Genomic DNA, 23,241 nt, shown 5'->3' with positions numbered 1-23,241 from the left:
CTCCATCTCGTCCCCTCACTTACCCCTCTTTCACCTCCCTTTTTACCTTTTCCTCCTTATTTTACCTCAGCACTCTCTTCCCTTTCTCTCATTACCCTCATTTCAGGTTCTTCCCATCCATACCTCACCTCGCCGTCACCCCTTCATCTCGCCGCCTCGTTGGGCGCGTCGCCCCCTTGCTATCAAACACTTCTCTCACAGCACTTAACCTCTCCCATCTTCTCCTCTACTCTCTTCTATGTTGCCATCCCTGTTTCCTCTCTCTTGGCTCAGCTTTCAAAGAGAAAATGAAAAGATGAAAAAGAAATTGTGGATAAGGCTGGATTTCATAAGGTTTGTATTACTTACAACCTGAAATATCTTGAAGCCTAACCTTACATGCTCATCACTGTCAAGTCAAAACACTTAAAGAGAAAAGCCCATGCACAAAAGGGTGTCGGACCCGTAACCGGTGGATCGCTGGTTCGATTCCCCGTCCCGGTGTCCATGGCTGAGGTACCCTTGAGCAAGGTACCTAACCCCCACTGCTCCCCGGGCGCTGCACGCGGTCGCCCACTGCCCCGGGTTTGCTGTGTGTGTGTGCACGTCACTTGGGTGGGTTAAATGCAGAGCACAAATTTCGTTGGAGTGAGTTCCCTCCAATGACAAAATATGTCACTTTAACTAAAAAACCCACAAACTAAAAAAAAAAAAAAAAGGATGGGGACAGATAAGACAAAACCTGAGATGACAGCTTCAGCTGTATCCAGAAGCCAAATTCAGGGTCTTATTTGACTGTACTGAAAGTAGTAGTGCCTCTTTAGTGCCTTCCCTGTAACCTACACTAGATAGACAAAAGTATTGGGATGGGGCTGTTGAGTTAGGCCCCTCACTTCCAGTACACAAAGACATGGTTGGATGAGTTTGGTGTGGAAGAATTTGACTGGCCCACACAGAGCCCTGACCTCAACCCCATCCAACACCTTTGTGATGAACTGGAACAGAGATTGTGAGCCAGACCTTTTGGTCGAACATCTGCGTCTGACCTCACAGATTCTCTACTGCATGAATGGGCAAAAATTCCTACAGAAACACTCCAAAATCTTGTGAAAAGCCTTCCCAGAAGAGTGGAAGCTGTTGCAGCTGCAAAGCTGTCTATGAATTTAGAATGCAATGTCATTAAAGTCCCTGTTGGTGTAATGGTCAGGTGACCCGATACCTTTGTCCTTATAGCATATGATAACAAATGCTGGATGTATTATGCTTCCTTGCTTTGCATCATAGGTTCTTTCCTTCATTTCTTCTCTCCATAACTACATCGCTGTTCACGTGTGAAGGCGTTTTCTCCATCAGGTCAGATTTTACACCCAAGCAAAACAAGAAACCATCTGTAACTATCTTTGATTTTGCAACATTCAGCAGTGAAGTCAAGGAGAAAGAACAGCGAGGGAGGAGGAAGACGTACAACGATAATGGACACCTAGTACATAATTAGGCCTACTCTCTCACTCTAGTCACTCTTCATATTATTATTACTGGGTTATCATGGGAGGCAACATGCATGGATGCGCACACACACACACACACACACACACACACACAAACACATATCTAAACAAGAAACACATAAAATATAATAAGAAACATATGGCAATTAAACACAAAGTGTGTGTGTTTTCTGTGCATGTGAGGAAGGAAGCAACAGACACACTTAAGATGTCATAGCATGTAAGAGAAAAAAGCATCTGAACAGCACAAGAAAGAGTACATGTATGCATAAGTAAAGTCAGTAAATGTGATTTGAACTGGCATGTCTCATCATGTCGTGACAATCACCTTTAACCTTTCTGATGATGAATTACTAAAGTGGAAAATATGAGATATGTACAATATGGCAGAAAACAAAAAAAAAAACTTGCAAGTTAATCATGCAGTACACAATATACACACCTACACACACATGTAGTCTGGACATCTAGAACATGTTTCAAAATTTACAACATTGTGGCTCAAGCATAATTTCTCACGGAATATCAGAGTAAGAACAGCTGATTAGCAGCCAGTTAGGGTGAATAAATTACCTCTTGTTCTGTCATTAGTGGGAACAGGATGATGACTCATGAATATTCATGACCTAACACCACAATCTGTAAGGAAAGTGTATGGCTACTGATTTGCATGTGAAAACGACTTAATTAGGAATATAAACACAGGTTTCTTAAAGCTTCCATCTGGAAAAGGTAGGATGAAAAAAAAACAAAACAAAACAAAAACTAGTCAACTATTTGAGTCTGATGTCTGAACAAGGACATAAACAGGTTTCTCTGGGGATTATTGTATTACTGTTTTTCACAGTCGTGTTGTTGTTGTTGAGCTCCCAAACAGTTGTAAGAAAGCAGTACGCAGCTCCATAAAATCTGTTGTACACAATATATGTTCGTAACTTCTTACTGATTTAAAAGTGAGGCAAAATATGAATTTATGTTTAAAAGTCAGCTTCATTTAATTGAGGAAGTTCAAATATTTCAAGAAGTTTTCTACATACGCCATCACCGTAGATGGTCAAACAGACTGAATGAGCCCAGCAGCTGTGTCACTTTGGGTTTAGTTTAGCTTGCCAAAGACAGGTGTAGGTTATCATAATTTATGCTCGTTTATCCAACGTGAATTTTTCTCCTACTGCCACACTGACCCCCCAGAAAACAGTAATAAAGAATTTTTTGGTGATCAAACACTGATGGCACTGAAACTGGAATCCTAACCGCTGGAAAAGGATCCCTTTAAATTTTATTACCATTCAATCCATTAGCACTTTGTATGTTTTGTTCATCACTCAACTAACGCTTTATCCGGCATCCATTCTAATCTTGACCTTAAACCAAACAGTTTTGGATGAACACTGGCCAGCATGATATTAGACAGATAGATAAGAACTTTATTGATCCCGCAGGAAATTGTTGAAATTCTTGTTCTACTGCGTAAAACATCAGCGGCTCGTCATCTATAATGAGTTAAAGCAATAAACAAGTGTGAGACACGTTTTCACACGCACACAGATATGCCACTGGGAACGATGAACAGCGAGCGTTCAGGGGGCTGTTCCACACTCGTGCTTCTGAATGGTCCATGAGGAGAAAAGTCACTGACAAACGAGCAGAAAACGAGTGCAGACATCTGTGACTCTCACTTCGCCTATTCTTCCCATTCTTCTGCTCCTCTCTCACTCCCTCCCTCTGCCACGCCTCCCTTTGCTATCACTGGCGAATGGATCCCTGAGGGAATGGATGATTGACAAGTATGCTGCGATAACAAGCACACGCACAAAACACGCATGTAAGCGGACAGACACTGTAGGAGCACATTCTCTCACATGCACACACACACACACAAATGATTGGCAGGCATGACATAAGTCCGTGACACTCCAATGACTTCCTGTCATAATGTCTGATTGGCAGCTGGTGAGCCCTTCCCCCCTTAAAGCATGTGCTGTATAATTATGAAACAATGACAGGCAATGCCCGGTCAAAAGGCAGGGTTTTTCACGCACAAAGAACTTGAATCAGCCTGCTTGCACAAATTTTGTGTTGCCTTTACCCAAACCTGACCATTTTGTTTCACAGCAGCTCAGCCAACAGACATAACAGACTGATGTGCCAACTGATCAAAAGAGCTTCAGAACGCATCCAATACTTATCTGGAAATGGTGTTTTAAATATGTGACGTCCCTGAATTCTCTGTATTAGAAGCACATCACCTCAGTCTATTTATTTGCACTGATTTTCTGAAGCCTTCTTCATTTTCTAGATGATTTTTTTTAATTTGTCTTCTTTCTAGATGTTACGCTGCTAATGTCGATTCTATGATGCAAACTTTACTGCAATGATTGTCTTGTTTTTTGTTTTTTTTTTTTTCAAATAAAGCTAAAAGAAAAAAAAAGCTAGCTATTTATCAATGGCTGGAAAAGGCACCCCCAATATCGAGATTGGATAACAGTCCCAATGAAGGAGCACTTTAAGCCTAACAGACGTGTCACGTTGTGATCAGCTGGAGGGAGCCGGAGAGGAGGAGAGAAGATAGACAGGAATAAAAGAGCAAATAGGGAGAAGAGTGTAATTATAGGCCTGAATGAGAGGTAAAGAAAGGGAGTGACTCAGTGCTCAAAAAGACAGATGGCGGTCTAATGCTTCCCCCCCTCTTATTCATACAGTTTTAAATTTTGTTTCCATGAAATTCCATTTTGAAAAGAATTTTCTTATGACTGCATATTATTCAGCTTATAGTCAGACATATATTGACATATAGTCAAGACATATATTAAATGAAACACACAGAAAGCCGAGCAATGGAGGCAGGATGGTGGCGAGTACAGCAGTGCACGATTACAACCAAACAGATAACCATGCATGTATTATCATAAGATTCTCATAAATTCACACCATTGTCAATCTGAAAATGAACAGCATGCACACAAATCAAAAATCACATAAACATGATGCCCCAGCAACAGCAGCACCAGTCCCTCTTTGGTTCTGCTGTTCTTGTACATTTCCAGTCTCACCTAATAGATTACCATATTTTCATTTGTACAGGCCGTCTCTCTCCCTCCTTCTCTTTTTCACAACCAGACACACACATACACACACACACACAGATGAAAGAACAGCATGCAGAACCATACTCTCAGCCCATGTTAATTATGTTAAGTTAGGATTCTAGGTGTGTGTGTGTGTGTGCAACGTGAACGTCGAGAAGGTTGCCAAATTGTTTTTTTAAGTATCAACCTTATCAGTCTGAGTAAGAAAGAGAAAAGATACACAGATCAGAGAGGAACAAAGGGTTACACAACTGCAGACAATTTGAAGACAACACGCAATGCACACACATGCATGCGCATGCACACACGCACGCGCGCACACACGCACTGAATCTGAGGAAGATTCACAGCAACCATGTGCCAACTGTATGACAACCATCTGACTGTGTGACCAATCATGTTTCATCACCACATGAATATTCATAATGGAGGGATGGTGATCACAGTGCGCACACGCACGCGCGCACACACACACACACACACACACACACACACACACACACACACACACACACACACACATGATTGGCATATCTGATTGGCATGTGGCAGCATTTCAGATGACAGAGCCAGCTGTCCATTTTAAAGGGCATTTCAAACAAACGTTCAGAGTCTGGTTTTAATGTCTGGGTTAACAATGTGAATGAAACATTATGGTAATTATATTAAACCTTTCTACACTTCAACATACACCCTCTCTTCACTAATGCGAAGAACTAAATTGTAATGTGCCCTTTTGGCTAATTATAGTTTAATTAAAAAGAAAACAGTGAACAAAGTTCTACAGTACAATAAGACGTAAATTTATTACTGCAACCTCATAATACAAATGTGTGTCTTTACAGACGATGTATGGATAGAAACATAAAGAAGTGTACGGTTAAGAGATTTTGCATGTTAAATATGTGAACCAGCCAATGATAAACAACATTTACTCCTGTAAAACCACAGACCTTGAAGTAAGGCTGAGTATCACATACCACCTCTCCTCCAGACCATTAGGCCAATCAAAGCTGCCCTTGGATGAATGCGACAAATCAGCAGCTCGGCCTAGACTGAACTGTACTGAATAGCGCCAATTTGCCTTCTCAGTCTACTACCATTATATGCAATCAAATGCAGATAGAGAGCTGGAGCTGGAGGGAGTAGACAGAGAGGAAAAATTGGAATGTTGCAAAGATTACGGTGGAGAGAGAGAGGGAGAATGGTTACAAAAAATATACCAAAAAAAGTGGGGGTGGGGCTGAAAATATCACTGGGCCCTAATCAAGGCCCTCTTATGGTGATGAAAGATGTGCTGCACAGGAAAGGTCCATATCCTTGGGTATATTATATGGTTTCTTAAGGCACTTGGGGGAATTGCTGGTTAGATGAAAGGATGGACGGTGGCATAGGTGCATAGAGGGATGCGGTTAGATTTAACCGGAGATGTTCCTGGGTGTGCTGGCCAGACCATAATCAAACGGAGCAGCGGCCAGGCAGAAGAGAGATGGGTGAACACAGAAAGAAAGAATTGGATGTAACCTTCCCTGAACTCTGAAGCACTTAAAACATTGCTAAGATGGAAAGAGAGATTGAGGGGGAGAAGTAGGTGAAAAAAACCTTCTTTAACGAAAATGTTCCGGAGGTCATCTAGGAATTGGAGACAGCTGGCCACTGTTCTCCAGGCGGCATAAAACTCACCCCATCCTGGCAGTCTCAACGCTCCCGTGTCACATCGGACTCCTTTTTCTGCATCATTTATCTGGCATTTTTGTTAACCTTTCAATTAGAAACTACTTATTTGTTATGAACCTGTTGAATACAATTCCTTTCCTTTGTTAATTCTTTAGCTGAGCTTCCCTTATTTGTGATGATCTGAGCACCAGGACACGACAATTTGGGGGCTCGTCCAGAAGTCCCTGTCTTAACGCTCGCGTCAAAAGCTTGTGTTTTGAGTTGAGGAAAGGACAAAGCTATTGTTTCTTCTTTTTTTCTTGCCTGTCTGGTGCAGTGGGATTACGAAATCATTTTTATTTAGGCAAATGTGTTCTTTTCCATTAAATAGTCATGGGATACAACAAGATAAGTTCTGACCCTTTTCTTATTTTGCTGTGCTGATCTGTTGAGCTGACACCCCTGTAGGAACAGCCGTGTCCCCTTTGGGATTCGTGTGGTTGTGAACGTAGTGCCGGCAGGGTTGCCAGCTTGCCAGTTGCTTTGCCAAACTACCTTTTCGTTATTGTCTCATAGCCGTGTTGTAACGGCGGTACAACAAGTGTGCTTGTCTCTCTCTCTTTGAATTTTTTTACTTACTGCAGCTTTAATGTTAATCTGACAGCATTGTGGTATGTTGAAAGTGATAGAGAAATGATGTTAGGTCTGACTTCGTATGACTACAGTCACACATGATGGTTTGCAGACAAAAGCAAAGAGCCGAATGCCTGAAAGGGACTTAAGCTTCAACTGGATCTGCTGCACCTCCTGTCTCAGCTCTCTCTCCTGCTCTACAGACGGTGCTGTTTCGCATATATTTATGACAATTTGTATTTTCTGTTTTGTCACTTTCTTTATCCTTCCATCTCTTATTCTTGATATGAATAGATCCACAGGTCAGCACCATCACACTTTTATAAGTAAAAGGACCATTTTTCTCACATAGAAAAGAAATGAGGGAAATTGTTTTTAATGGAAAAACATTAAGAGCAACATGGTTATGGTGAACTGACCTTTTATCAAGCTTGAACTACAAGGGCTTTCTTTGTTGTCGCAAGGTCTTTTCCTCCTTTGATGCATGAAGAGTTTCATTAGAAAACTGACTGTAAAGGACTCTAAAGATGGAAAAGAGCTTACTGTACAGTACACACCACGTCTATCTCTATTCACACTCCCATCCAGGTATAAAGAGACATTTACAGGCTAAACTGCATAACAAAAACATCATGAAAGGAATATTTCTGCTTAGCTTAAGAGGACCTCTTTCTATTGACCAAATACTATATGAGAGAGCAAAAGCACACTGAATGAGCAAAACAGAGTGGAAAAGAGGTGAAGTAAAAAAGTGAGGACTTTCAAAGAAAAAGCAATGAACCTACTCAATCAAATGCAGTTAGTACATATTAGGCTAATTGCCTAATATTTCACTTTAAATAACACGCATTTTTGAGATTTAATTATTGTGATAAACCCACATCTGAAATCTGGGAGTGTTTTTCTGTGTTCTGGTTCACAAAGACTGCTTTTGTAAGTGTACTTTAAAAAGCTGTGCCTGTTTTGCAGATCAAATTGCAGTGTGTGTGCTTTTCTCGAGATCTGTATCTATATAATGTTCATGTGAAATCCCATTTTGCAAACAACCAAGGTAGAAAGTACAAACAGTTCACGGGAACACTTCTCCCCATTCATGCTTCGTCTCTACCTACGCCCCATTCACACTGGAAGATGTAGTGTTCAAGTTAATCACATGTAATAGTTCCAACAGATAATTTTCCACACCTCTGAAGGACCTTGGGACTCTTAAAGTGGTCTTTGTGCCTGTGAACTCATGACAGAGTTTCATGAGGGAGGAAAAAGACGTCAGTGTTTATGTCGACGGGTTATTTTTGTATGATACAAAATGAATGCATGAAATGAGTAGAAACTGTGTCCCTACACGCACAAATAACTGGACAAGTATTTGTGAATGATGAACTCCCTTAATCAGATTTCCAGACAATAAACAAAGAAGATTTATGTCAAATGCAGACAAGTTATATGACCACAAATATATGCTTAGGACCAACAGTCTAATAAATAATCAATCTCTCTCTCACTCACACACACACAGTCACTTACCTCAGCAGGCCAAAGCCTATCTTTTTGCTCTTCTTTTCTGTCTCCTCAGGCTCCTCTGCTTTCTTTTTCTCTTTCTCTTTTCCCTTCCCCTTGTTCTTTTCCTTCTTCTTTGTTTTTGATTTCTTTTTCTTGTCTTTTTTGCCTTTCTCCTCTGTGCGATCCCCCACTCCCTGGCGGGACGAACTACTTGCGGGGGTGTCCCGGCCTGAACTCAGCTCCGAACCATCATCTATAGGGAACAGCAAAAAAAAAAAATTTGTATTGCTTCCAATATTCAGAAGAAATCAGCTCTGTGAAGACTGGAGTCCGGTGGTATGCAACCATTTGGCATTTTTGACTTGTTATAGCATTAAAGTCAAGTAACATCTGCAAAAACCCACAGCATAACACAATACAGTGAAGACCACATAGCAAGTTATCACACAACACACATACAAACAAAGTAGGCACACATAGTCACCAGTGAACAGCCCATATATACACAACCATATAACACTAAACTCTTGTTATGGTGCCTTTTTACTTTTTGACAGATTAGAGGCCTGGATTTCTCTCTCTCTCTCTCTCCTTCTCACACTCTCTCTCACACACACACACACACACACACACACACACACACACACACACACGGGAGGGTGCTTGTCAGATTTAACTTTGTGAGAATGTTCACTTCAGCTTTAATTTCAAAGACTGTCTCTCAACATAAAGGAATTCTAATTGTATGTGTATGTGTGTGTGTGTGTGTGTGTGTGTGTGCGTGTCTGCAGATGCATGGCTTAATGTTTATGCATCAGCCTGTTTGGTCTTCAGTTCAAATGACCACAGCAGAAAACTGTTAGCATGTTTAAAGCGGTGAACTTGAATTTGTATTTCAAACACTCTTCTTGAAAAGACATTCATAAATACTTTTGTTTTCTCTTTTAAATTTCTTCTTACCAAACCAACCAAACCAAATCCTACATCTGCTTAACAAGAATGTGTGCAGCCCACTGGTTTACTGAGGCCCACATGGAAAATTTGGTGAATCAACATTGGAAATAAATGTGGGTTGCAGCATCATGTAAGTAGTTATTTCTTCTGATGTTTAGTGCCAATATTATATAAAAAATATCATATTAAGCCAGTGACTGGGCCATTTGTTCTACTGAGGTAAACGCAAACACAAGAGAAAATGTTTCTAACCCTCTAACGTTTCATTTACTATGTCAGGTTCAATATGGATTTGTTTTATTTACATCTGATTTGCATTGCATGCAGTGATGGTGAGTGAAGAGGGAGACCGTGTAAAGAATAAAACAAAGAAAAAGAGGAAGACCTACAAATCAAACATAAGTAAGATAACACACATGTGAAGGTAGGCACGACATGACAGGAAGCACACAAAGTGAATGACAGAAACAAATATTCAGCGCTATAATCCATCCCAGCTGACACGACACATCAAAGCCAGTGAGTCAAAGTCTCTGCTGAATAGTCCTCTTGACAACTAAATTCACTGGAAACTGTGAAGCACTGCGGTATTAGCTGGATTCAGCTCACAGTGCATCAGCTACACACGAACCCTGACTAAACATTCACTGTCAAAACGTTAGCAACGGTCGTCTTTCTGCTAAACCACCTCTCAAAAACTGACACATAATGGTCGGTAAGCAATTACATTTGACACTAAAAGAAAGAAAGAAAGAAAGAAAGAAAGAAAGAAATCTTCAATGCACTTCAGAGAAGTGTTCTCAGTCAATTAACAGCAGCTCTCAAAGTGTTTAGCATTTAGAAAGGTGGTGACAGACGTGGCCACTGCATGTGTGTGTGTGGTGTTGACATGCCCTATTAGTCCTATCCTGTGTGAGCATACTGATCTGAAACAGCCCGACTCATTACTCCAGTGGTGACTGATAAGAGTTTGCTGCTAATAACACAGCTGGGAATTAAAACACACCTTCCAGTGAAACAAAGCGAGCAGCTACCATTCAGCCCCTGGATAAACATTTAAAGCTGAGGCCCAGCTTTGCTTCATATGTGTTGACACGCTGAGACAAGCTGTCCTTCCTGGCTTGTGGCAAAAGTTAAGATATTTTCTAAACTTATCAGACTTGACAACTACGGAGCTGCGGCCTGATTTATAACCATTAAGAACGCATGAAAAGGGTTTGAAATGTGCACACACCACTTTCTACCCGACAACTGCAGATACATTGAATTTACAGATGGAATATAACACACAAAAACCAAAAACTCCTTCTTCCTCCCTTACCATCATCATCTTCAGGGGGCCCATCATAGGATTTATCAATAGCTGCTCTGAAACTCTCGTTGCAGCCTCTTCCCCTGACCATATTTTGGCGTGGACGGTGGAATGGGAGGAATTCGTTTTTTCTGTTAACCTCCGACATGGCTGTCTGGAGACTCTCCAACGAACTGGACTTCTTCAAGCCGAGGGTTGGTCCAAGTTCTAGAGGGGTTGATGGAGCTGGGGGAAAAAAAGACACAGAACAACAGATGGATAAATGGGAGGGCTTCAGAAATGACACCTCAGCTGAGACCATCAGAATTTTTTACCAATATTTCATGGACTGACATACCGTATTCCTTTTGGATATTAGTACTTAAACTATACAGACAAAAGTATTAGGACACCTGACCATAACATTAACATAACACATTGACAGCCTTGCAGCTATAACAGCTTCCACTTTCCAAGACTTTGGAGGGTTTCTGTGGGAATTCATGCAGTAGAGCATTTGTGAGCTCAGGCACTGAGCTCACAAATGGTCCAAAAGGCCTGCATCCAGTTCATCCCAAAGGTGCTGGATGGGGTTGAGGTCAGGATTCTGTGCGGGCCAGTCAAGTTCTTCCACACCAAACTCATCCAACCATGTCTTTATGGAGCTTTGCTTTGTGCACTGGGGCACAGTCATGCTGGAATAGAAAAGGGCCTTTCCTAAACTGTTGTCACAAAGTTGGAAGCATAGCATTGTCCAAAATGTCTTGGTATGCTGAAACATTAAGAATTCCCTTCACTGGAGGTAAAGGGCTGCGTCCAACCCCTGAACAACAGCCCCATAAAGACATGTGCCCAGATACTTTTGTCTATATGGTGTAAGTTTCATTTTACTAAATTGTCTGTGAAACTACTGTTACAACAAAATCATACAACGGGAAGTGTCCAGCATGGAGACACTGGCTAAGAGCCAGAAAGACTGCGACACTGCTGAACTCAAACCAGAGGCAGGGGGAAAAAAGGGATGCAGTTAACCATGCTGCTGTTGAGTGTGTGATGGATGCAAGGTCTGCTTCACTGTTACTGGTTCTCCATCCATCATCACAAGTACACTCTGAAAGATATTACTGGGGGAGGGAGGGATCCAGCAGAAAGGATGATGAAGAGGAGAGCAACAGATAAGAAGACAGAGCAATGGTGGAAGCATTCAAGGCAGAGTAAGGTAAAGATCATATGTTCTGTAAAGATAAAAACAAAGAAACTCCAGGGTTAAGCCGCGAGTACGCCGTGATGTTCCAACTACTTGTGGGGATTTCTGACTGTAAAACAAAAAAGGGAGAAGAGAAAGTGATATGTGCTGACTGCCACCCATAACAAAGAGATGCTGAAGGTGTGCAAGATGTGGAGAGCAGGACAGGAGGAACGACGTCGGACAGAGAGCAAATTAAGTTTCCTCTGGGGAATACCATGGTGGCAGAAAGGAAGACATAGAAAAATGGGGAAGAAGGGAGGAAGGCCGGGCCTGCTGCCAGCTCAAAATACTGGTAATCCTTACACAAACACACACACACATTTTGGATTCCTTGCTGGCTCCGGCTTGTCGATATGATGCCAGCGTGATTCATGATAGCTAAACCTGCATCACTTTAGCTAATGATTCCCTATACACACCACTGCTCAGTGTGTGTGTGTGTTTTCTCTAAAAGCAGAGATGCGAGGGCTGATGTGACTTCCACATCTATTTAAGAAACCATTAACCACACACACACAAGGAGAAACAACACACACTGAACGTATGCACATGCATAATGTAAGATGGCTGCCAGAAGAGGAGATGGACATGGGCCATAACACCCGACTCTCCCATCCATAAACACTGTCCATATGATATTCAGATGCATTATGGAGTAGCAAACATTATGCAAGTGTTATGTGATTAATCTATATTGAATCACCTCCAAGTCTGATCCTGTGGCCTTTTGGGTACAGCTGAAGAGAGTCAGAGAAGACAACAAAAGTTTTCGTGAGTAGCACATGTTGCATCAGTAAATCAAATGGTTCTGTCACAACAAGCCACATGCCACCCACTATGCATGTATAAATCAAGCCCAGAATAACTAAGCACAATTGTTAAGGGCTGTAAGTTTCCAAACTTTGCAACTGCACGGGGATATAAAGAAACATTTTTTGTTATTGTATGACACTGATGCTATAAATTTACACAAGTGTTTCTAAGATTTATAAAATAAAAAAAACAAATAATAGAAAACAGGAAGAACAAGGTTTCAATGAGCTTTACAAGAAATCCACACTTCATCAACATTAGACTTCACTTCCACTGCATGTCATTAACATTAACAAGGCACCGCAATCAAATTCAAGCCAATTATCTTGTAAAGTCTACACAGTATTCAAACAGATACGGCTCTAAGAACCCACAGCGTAATGTCACTTTGGAACAAAGTACAGTTATATTTGTCATGAAATGTGAGTACATGAATGTCCATGTCTCTGCTAATTGCCAAACGTTTCTGCACCAGTGAACTTTTAAATGTAATGAGTCACTCAAGAACATTAACATTGTCTGCTCAGTATTTTCATAATGGCTACATGTTGATAATCAGTTTCTAGTACTGCGCACTTCTTTGGCACCAACCTGAAGGAAACAAAAAAAACAAAAAAAACAGCCAAATACAACAGTACAGTCCACAGTCAGAAGTGTGTATACTTGAAACAGGTTACAGGTGTTCAATTCAATAGATAATCCACTGTTTTAAAACTCAAAGGGCCACAAACTGCCAGTAGCATTTGAGCAGAGGCCACCAAAGACATGAATAAACTCAACATAAATTGTCCAGGATTTTTGATGTATTATTCCTTTTATTTACTCTCCAATCAGAGTCCAAATTATTTGCAGTTGCCAGCAACATTCTCAAAACACAAGCACCATCAAGCTCAAACCAGCATCTGACATCTTTATTTCAGTTACAATAAATTCATAATCCGGCACACTAAGGCTCAAAGGACAAGTCTGGATTTGTGCACATCAGTCACGCAAGTCATTAAGTCACGCCTTCCTTTCTATAGATTAATAAACTCCATATGAAATATGCGTGTGATGTTCCTCATTTAAATTCAGGGCAAGGAGTCAGGGTTAAGGTTAAGTTTGCACTGAGGACGTGCAAAGTTTGAGGTCAACAGGTCTAACGCAGAAGACACACACACAGTCTGCACAGAAACACTGACCTCTGAGTCCAAACTTGTGTGTTTGCATAGGGTTGGGTTGTGGGATGAAATGAACAGCTTACTTGTGTTGGGCTTCAGTTATCAGGGCATGAGCAGCACACTCATGCACACAAAAAAACACAGATATACAACCCACAAGCACACAGACGCTGGCTGATGAACATGCACGCACACACACACACACACACACACACACACAGCATTTTGCTGTGAGTAGCAGGATTTGTGTCATAAACGTAATTACTACTGTCTGACTGTGAGATGATAGAATTAAGCTGCTTTTAAAGAGAGAAAAAGACAGACAGACTGACAGAGAGGGAGACAGAGAGACAAAGTGAGAGGACACAAAAGTGTGTGTGTGTGTGTGTGTGTTGGGGGGGGTGTTAGATAATGCTATAGAATGAGAAACAAAGAGCTTGAGTCTGGGAGTAAGTGAGAGAGGATGACGGTGAAAAGAGAGAAACAGAGTAGGAGACAGGCACAGACGAAGCAAGACAAAATAAATAAATAATAATAAAAAAAAAAAACACAAAGAGACAACGCCAAGCCATCCCAAGACTAATTTGTTGGCAGGATAGCAATGGGCTACTTTCAAAGTCAAAATTACACCAAGGAGCGGCTTAGCGGCACACTGCAATGACAAAGCCAGCAGGACTCGGCAACAGCACTGACTTCCAATCACACTTCAGAGGCTCTCATAAGGAGACACAAGTCCGTTTCTTCTTTTGATCTCTGTCTTAAGTCAAAATGTTGACTTTAAGTATTTTAATTACATGTAACATTTCCATCTAATTTAATTACATAACTTCAATATAAAAAGGTCACATTTAATGCATTTTTTTTTCTGATTTAGTATCTGTTGTGAGACATCTCAGGCTGTGGAGGGAGTGTTATTCCTCGGTTTCTTACATACTATGTGTGTGTGTGCGTTATGTGGTTCAATCTCGCAGCAGATGAAACGAGTTTTTGCTATCCCACAGGGCTCCATAATAATTGAACGGGCATCATAAACCATAAGAACATGTGACATCATCATCAGCCTCATGTTAGTATTTACTGGTTCCCATTGAGCTGTAAGCTGCTGCTGCATTGGACAGCAACAGTTAAAAAAGAAATGTAGAGCAATAATAATGCAAATTATAGAAATAAACAAGTCTGGCTTCTCATAACAACAAGCCACTAGCCTGATTTCAAATAGCAGCAAATGTGTCCTGTTAGGGTCTTGAATTTTCTAAATTGAGATTCTCACGTATGAGTTTTGTGAAGAAGCAAATGGTAAGATATAATTTACCAAGCCAAGAGTCACGATTTACCAAAAAAGGTTGAAAGTTATCACAAAACTGAAGAAAAAAGGTTTGAAGTGAAGTAATCAGTTACTATAATTTATCATTTTCTCAGTTCTTGTTTGATTTGACCTGAGAAGTTTAATCAAAAATCACAAATTCAAAAGTGTTTGTGCAAATAAAATCAGATTTGTTGGCTTAATCTAAACCCATATGAGGGTCCTTCTGTGCTATCTGAAAGATGCCTGATATCCTAGCTTTTCAAAGTCTGCCATTCCTCAAGATTACCCAAGTGCACAGAGAGATTGGAAAATCCAACCACCTTTAGGAATGTGTCAGAAAATATTTGCCACTGAAAAACAAAATGTTTTAGTATTATTTTCTGGACAGTAACAGGAATTTAACATAACTAGTTACCATAACTGTATTTCGAGATGTAGACTAGGCTTACAAAAGGCTGAATCTTTTTTGCTCGCAAGCAAGCACACACACTCTTACACCATAACACAAAACAAAATGAATCCATCACAGGAAATGTAACTGATTAGTCTGGGATGGAAACACCCCCCACCCCCATCAAGCATCATACAACACACAATGCTGTACATATCAGTGATCAGTGTGCAGAGCCTGATGGAGATGAATGGCTGCACCAGCAAGAAACGACAGCACTGACCATCTCCTGATTACTGCTCACCTTTATTGGCTTATTGCGGGAGATGGAGGGGGGTCAAAGGGCATTCAATATACAGAGAGGCGGCCAAGAATACACACAAAGCGACAAGGAGACGTCAGTGTGTGCTAAACACATCAAACAGATGAAGACACACGTGCACCAGGTGAAGCATAACCACATAAAAACGACTGCGGGATCAGCAGTTGCTTAGCAGATGTACTGCTCTCCTTGTGACAAATGAATTCATCAATCCAAATCAGTCCAACAAAGTGGCTTTCAGGATAAAGCCACAGCAAAGTCTGAAAGTGTGAGATGGGGTCAGGAAACGATGAAAAAAAAAGGAACACACACTCATACAGAAAATCACAGAGAGGCATACTGGGAGATGTGGCTCTCTAAAGACAGTTTTGGCAGAATCTTGTCAGTGTGTGACTGCCATAGTCAAAGTCAGAGCTCCACTGGGGAGAGAGACAGACAATGGACTGCACCGGCCTCCCTCACCATCACACTGGTCCCCTGAAACAACCAACACACACACACACACACACACTTTCAGAGCGAGATGTGTTCGTTCTAAGCTCCCCTGCCTGTTTGTCAGCTTCTGAGCCTGAATGGCGTTGGCAAGAAACAGCGCGAGCAGGAGAGGGCGAGAGAAAGCGACTGAGAGCTGGTGGTGGGTGGAGGAACCCAAATCAGACAATAGAAAGATATTAAAACGGAAAAAACACTACAAAAGCAGATAAGCATTTTGGCTCGTGAGTGTTTGAGAAACATCAGCTTACTGCAGGAGAAACTTGGGCATGGGAGCGTGTGTCCTCGCAACTATAGACAAATGAGAATACTTCCATAAAATAAAAGCGCCGTCAGTTATCACTTCTTTAAGGAGCACCCGTGTTTGGACTTGTGTGACTATTATACACTCGCCCACATTTATGTACACATGTGTACGCACACACAGACCACCAGTCAAGCTCTTCATCATTCCTGTACATGTGGACGCGTCATTTCTTTAAGTTTTTTTCTCTCCATCTGTCACCATGACAACATTTACGTCTCTACGGCCGTAACAGCGACGTGAATGATTTTTAACTGTCTAATTTAGACAATGATGATTTCATTTGATTTGTTTTGGCTTTTATTGGAATGATTGAACTGATTTTTCTGTGGCCTCCACAAAGCTGTTAGGGTTAGGCACATCTGACCACAAAGTCCAGCAAACACACACACACACACAAAATAGCGTGTGTCTTATTCTTTGTTAATATTGATGATAATATTTACAACAGCAGAATACTGAATACACTTTTCAGTGCAGCTGGGTGTGTTTGTTAATGACAAGTAATTTATTTTTTTTGAAAGTTTTGAAAGTTTATTTAGCTGTAGTCTCTACACACAGAAAAAGCATTCAGTCACACACTCACTTGCATGGAAGGCTTCCACACACACACACGCACGCACACACTTTCTAATATGGTTTCCCATTTCCATCACTTTGCATTTCATATTCTGTACAATTATAATATAATATGAAAAAAACTTCCAAGGTTCACATTTTCCGCAGGATGACGGAGACTTTCCATTACCATAACATTAACCAAAACGGTAACAGTTTCACGTGTGTCTGTGTGTACTTGTGCCCAGTGGTTTCTTGGGGTGTGGAGGCAGAGACCATTGCTGGAAGTGAAAACAACATTCCCAGAAGTCATTGTCTTTAAAGTCCTCACTTGCCAGGACACCTCCCCTCCCTCTCAAGCCCGTGCAGCTGTCTCATGTCTCAGCGCATGGTCGTTGGAAGCATTTCAGTTATAAAAAATACATTAGAGCAAAGGAAAGCGGGTTGGAAAAAACTTCCACACTTGCCAGGCACACACAGTCTGTTTAACGGCTCTCTGGATTATGTGCCATTAGACAACAGGAGACACGTTGACAAGCAACACACAGAGGGAATACGTAAATAGGCTTGAGTTAAAAAAAAAAAAAAAATTGGAAATCAAACACTGCAAAACAGACAGGGGTCCTTAAAGGCTTTAGGGGGACACTCAACAGAACTAAAACTAGAAAGGTTGGAAACTTTGGATTTGCAGATTCCAAACAACAGAGGAAAATCATGAACAACATGACTTGGATAAACTTACTGAAATTGCCCATTGCCATCCTTTTTTACACCAATGTTGCCCATTGACACATTTAATCACAGTCCCATTTTCTGGCTTACTTTTCTGGACTACAAGTGCTGTAAACTCCAATCCCAAGATCAGACACTGAAAACTAAAGAGGGAAAAATGGGAAAATGTTTTCTCCATCTTTTGAGAAGAGTCATTTTTGTTTTATTTGGGTTTCTCTATAACACGTATCTTCTCTTTCAAGCCCATTAAATCACACCTTACTAGGCTCCCTTCAGAATGGTTATGGACGCAGCACATAAAAGCCAGTACCACCGTGTATAAACAAAAGTCACGGCAGAATGTGGAAAAAAGGAGAGACTGATTGACAACAATAAAGTGGCAGACAGCAAGACAGATGCACATATAGTGGAGTGAAGTAGAGTGCTCTTACATTCAAGTAGCTACAAATGAAATGGGGGGAGACTTCAAGGCAAAGTGAAAAAGAAAAGTTTGACATCTTATTTTAAGGTGAGCGAAGGATTCTAAGGCGAGAGGTTTTGAAGCCTCCGTGTGTCCTCTCTCATTCCATCTTTCTCTCTTACCTTTAAGAACAAGCTTGTATGTGCCTGTCTTTAAGAAATGGTCACAGTCTCTGCCCCTTTTTCTTCCCTCTCGAGTCCTTCTACAAATCTCACTTTCATCTGCACTTCTAACAAATCAAGGAGGCAGAGAGCAGCCGAATGCGCAGGAGAAAGAAGAGACAGGATGCAAGAGGAAAAGTGAAGCGGCATGTAAATGCAACTGGAGAGAGGAAGGAGAAAAGAGGGGTATATATGGTATATATATATTGACTTCAGACCCACAGTGATGATTGGGGTGAAGTGATACAACACAAAATTCAAATATATCTCCAACAACCTTAAAACACTAAAATACACATGTGTGTATTCTATATTCAATAGGATATTGAATATAGAATATTTGTTTATATTTTCAACTATTTTACTCAAGTGGCAAATCCTACAACACAGCAGTGAGATGATGCAATCAAGTCCAACAATAAAGGCACAGACACATACCCACATTATCTCCCGTCATCTTCAGGTTTGCCCTGATTGAGCCTCAAGTGCAAAATCTTACTTTCATGTCTTAATTACCTATTTCCATTTCACTGCAACTATTTTCTTTGGTTCTGTTTCTTACTTTTGTGTCTTTTTTTGTCTGGGAACTTGTCTTTTTTCCTATTAATCTTGCAGTCTTTGGAGAACTCTTTTTATTATGCAGCAATTAGGTCGCAGCTTTCACTCAAAAGAGAAGCGACACAGCCAGAGTATCTTCAAGGACAAAGAAGCCCTGCCGTCCTCCACCATGAGTCCATGTTCAGTGCAAATGTCAGAGCCATCAGTCTCCGTATACGGCTGCACACTTCATCTTAGAGCCACACTGCCCAAGCCACTTACAGGATAATACATAATACAGGATAATATATGTAAGTGTGTCTGTGACATTGGTCATGTGCAACTGCAGACTGTCGGTCTCACCTGCAGCGTTTCCAACCAAGGATCCGACATTGCTCTCATCTGCCACTGAAACAAAAGAAACACGAGTTAATATACTCTTACACACTTTACATTGCAGTATAGATTCCTTCTTAACTTTTAACTTCTGTTTTGTTCCTTTTTTGTGCCTCTCTTTCCAAATGTGCAAAAGGCAAGCTGCTCTCCACAAGTTCTGTACTCCTAAAAACCTGAAACCTGCTTTAATCTTATTGCACTTCTCCTTCCTGCCGTCTTCGCTTACCATCTTTCTCTATTATTCTTTCTGTCTTGTTTTACAAGATGGCGGAGTAGCTGTTCTATCCCCCCCATGTGATGTCAAGTCAGCTTCACGGCTACTGGAGTCATTTCCTTTCCTCCCTTCTCTCTCACTTCATTTGTCATCCACCCCCTCCTTCCCTCTTTCAGTCTCTTATCCCCTATGTCTCTCGTTGCCACTTTCCCCCAGCCTATCCCTTTCACCTTCTGCCCTTTACCCTCACTTCTCTTCTCAGTGTTTTCATTTTTTCTTCAGTTACACTGATATCATCCAGCGGTGTTCTCCTCCCTCCTGACCTCCTTTGATCACCATTCTCTCCATCACTGCTCCTTGCTAATCCTCCTTTCACTTTCCACCTCTCCCACAGTCCTTCCTTTGCTTTTTCTCCATTCTTCCTAAAGCCACAAAGCAGGCCAATGCCAACAAGAACACATTGACTGGTAGCACCCAAACACACACACACAGAGAGAGAGAGAGAGACAGAGACAGAGAGAGAGAGAGAGAGAGAGAGAGAGAGAGAGACCACAAAATCCAAGCAGTAACATGGCTTCTTCCAGCAAATACTTTTCTAATGAAAACCAAGCCTGAAGCGTAATTCTAGCTGTGTGTGTGTGTGTGAGACGGCATCTGTCTGCGGTGAATCAACATGACTACCTCAGCAGCCCAGTAATTTGTGGATCACTCTGTGTGTGTGTGTGTGTGTGCCTACTTCAGCATATCAGTAGATGCCACGTCTGTGAGATGTAAAGACAATTGGAAAGACGTGTAGCTTCAGCTGGCATTACTGCTAACATGTAATTCAATCTGATTAATTCAAACATTACCTATGTAGCCTAACCCTAAACCTTAGGTTTTTCTGTTTGTGACTGCGGTAAAAGAATCTCAATAAAAAAAAAAAAGAACAAAACCCAAAAATAAGGAGAGAGACAAACTCAGACGGAGATGAAGGCAGGCAAAGACAAAAAGAACCAAATACGAAGCAAGAGACAAGGACAGTGAGAACCATCATTTGGAGCCAATCTTAAATTACTGTTACATTTTTAATTGGGTTGGGTTGGAAAGTGAAAGCACAAATTGATTAATAAGGGAATTACGTAACTGACCCATGAAAGAAATGCTGAGAATGCTTTTCTTCTTCTTAACACAAACACAACAGCCAAAACACAATGTGGACAAATCAGATCCAGTCCACATTTGGAGGTGGTTTAAAATTTGATTCCAGTTAGCTGTCTACAGATGTGTCTCAGTCAAAACACTCCCAGCCACTGGAACTGCATCTGTCTTGCGAGTGTCTTTTGGTCAACTCCAAAGAGTGACTGAAGTGCATGAGAGCAGCTGAGCACAATCCATCCTGTCACTAGCAGAGCAGCATGCAGGAAAACACAGAGGACAACGGTCTGTGGAACAGTCTGCCGTCTCTAAACACCTCTACCTCAACATGATCAAGATATACCTGGTGATGCAGAATGAACATCTTAGGTGAAGTGCTGCGTGAATCTCAGACATGACTTCAAGGTTTCATGATAATTTTGGTTCCAGTCAGCACTGATAATGGACCATCCCATATTTCTTTTGTGTCTTCCTCCTCTTCTTCCTTGTTCTCCCTCCCCAAAATGCCTAGTTCCAACTATTAAAGCTGCCCAGCAGCTGTAATTTTGAATTCATGCACCAGTTGGCGGACTTTATTAGCTCATTAGCAACCTGGTTACGGTTGGAATTTTGTGCTGATTATAGCAGGACTTCAAAAAGCTCAAGTGACTCCTGCTACTGATATTCTACATACTTGTTTCCCTGTTCTGTCAAAACCAAACAAAAAAAGCACAGGAGAGATTTTTTTGTTTGTTTGTTTGAACCGTCATTACAGAAGTAAAAACAAAATTAGCTTTGTGTACTTTGCAGCCATCCAGGTCTGAAATCATGTACACTTTCTTAGCTGCAGCATCCTTGTCCTGTTTGTGATGTGTGAGCAAGCTGTTCTCCTGAACTTGATGGAGACAGGGGCATGCTGGGAATAAGAAAAACCAGCAGAGGGGGGATCTAGAAGGATTTCAGACTAGTCTACAGGGATGACATTTATCCTCAAAGATGTAAGGTCCTCCACCTTACACTATTTGCGGATATCAAACATCTTAATCTCAGACAAATCCTGTTCCTCTACTGTCATAAAGAAAAATAAGACACATTTGTGTCACATTCTATTATTACTGCTGCTTGATAGTTAGAAAATGAAAACACATCATGCCATTCAAGTAATAATAAAGTGTTTGTCAAATATTCAGTGAAGATCACGTGAATAAAAGGAGGTAACGTACAGACATACAGTACATACCATCACACTGTTATTCATGTTCAAATAGTCTCCTGCTCTTTTGTCTCACTTCTTCTCTCATACACACTCACAGTGGAGCCAGCATGAGGAGGATGGCTGACGGAAATGACATTTGAAACAAAAAGCTTTTGTTGTGCCGCACCATCCACTGCCATGTCACACAGACGTATGCATGAGAGCAGACACAACTCCACTGTACACATATTCTAAAGTTGACTTTTTAACAATCACTGAAATGTCACTGGATCCTCGCATCAGATTATCAGTAATCAGGGAGCAACAGGTGACAAAGCTGATGGGGAGAAAGTGGGATCAGTGTCGCTGCAGAAGCAGCCTTTCTGGCTTTTTGTTTTTTGCATAAATAACCCTGTGACACAAATTGTGACCCATTCTCATTTTCTTTGTCAGACATTCAGAAAAATAATTCGGAGACAGAAAGGCAGGGAGTTTGGGTTATTTTGTGCATGATAAAGTGAATAGGTGTCACAGCTTGTCAATCCTACAGGAACATCAGAGAGTTTTCCAGCCACTGGAGCTGTGGTCGTCAGAAAAAAACCACTGCAAGACAAACTGACAGTCAGCTGTCTCTCCACTTCCTCCCACTGCCTCAGTCTCTGTGTTAACATATTTCATCTATGTCACCCGCTATCTATACTCATCTTAATCAGCAGCACAGATCTTTAGTCTTACAGGAACTTTCTTTATCAGTGGAGCAAATTGGTTATATTTTAATGTTAAAAAAACACACACACCACAGACACCAAGCAACAGGCATAAATGGTTCCCCACCTGCATGTGTAGCTGTGAGTGTGTGTGTAGTTGCAACATGCATGTGGCTTTGAGGAGCATGCTGTCGGTGCAGCAGCCATGCATATTTATATTTTCTGTGAGGAAAAGACGCATGCAGCCACCGTGCAGTGCATATAAACAGTAAAATCTCCCCACCAGTGGGTTGCTGGTTCTGAGTCGTACCCAGGTCCATGCTCTTGGAGGCTTTAACATGCTGAACCTGCCGCTGGTTCTGGTTCTGGGTAGGAGACTGGGGCTGAGCCGGGCTAGAAGTGTGGGAGTTTTCCCTGGAAGAAAATTGATTAGACAGTCACTCCAGAAAATGTTGTCGTGGGAGCCTTGACAAGCACTGAACTTTCATTACTGGATTCAATAGGGTTACATTCTTAGC

At 41.3% G+C, this 23,241-nt stretch overlaps 1 protein-coding gene across 2 annotated transcripts in view; it reads right to left on the bottom strand.

The window, feature by feature from the left end:
• pard3bb (par-3 family cell polarity regulator beta b) overlaps positions 1–23,241 on the bottom strand; it is a 167,326-nt gene that overhangs the window by 60,880 nt on the left and 83,205 nt on the right. The window contains exons 16-19 of one of the 2 annotated variants that reach the window (XM_046404893.1): positions 23,007–23,137; positions 19,459–19,503; positions 10,641–10,856; positions 8,390–8,618 (exon numbers count right to left, since the gene is read on the bottom strand). In XM_046404893.1, coding sequence (XP_046260849.1) covers positions 8,390–8,618; positions 10,641–10,856; positions 19,459–19,503; positions 23,007–23,137 — 621 coding nt within the window. The remainder of the gene's footprint in view (positions 1–8,389; positions 8,619–10,640; positions 10,857–19,458; positions 19,504–23,006; positions 23,138–23,241) is intronic. The other variant, XM_046404894.1, reaches the window with a different exon arrangement.

Source organism: Scatophagus argus, chromosome 11 (assembly GCF_020382885.2).
Source record: "Scatophagus argus isolate fScaArg1 chromosome 11, fScaArg1.pri, whole genome shotgun sequence".
Lineage (NCBI taxonomy): Eukaryota > Metazoa > Chordata > Actinopteri > Scatophagidae > Scatophagus > Scatophagus argus.
This window is presented reverse-complemented; position numbering and strand designations above follow the sequence as displayed.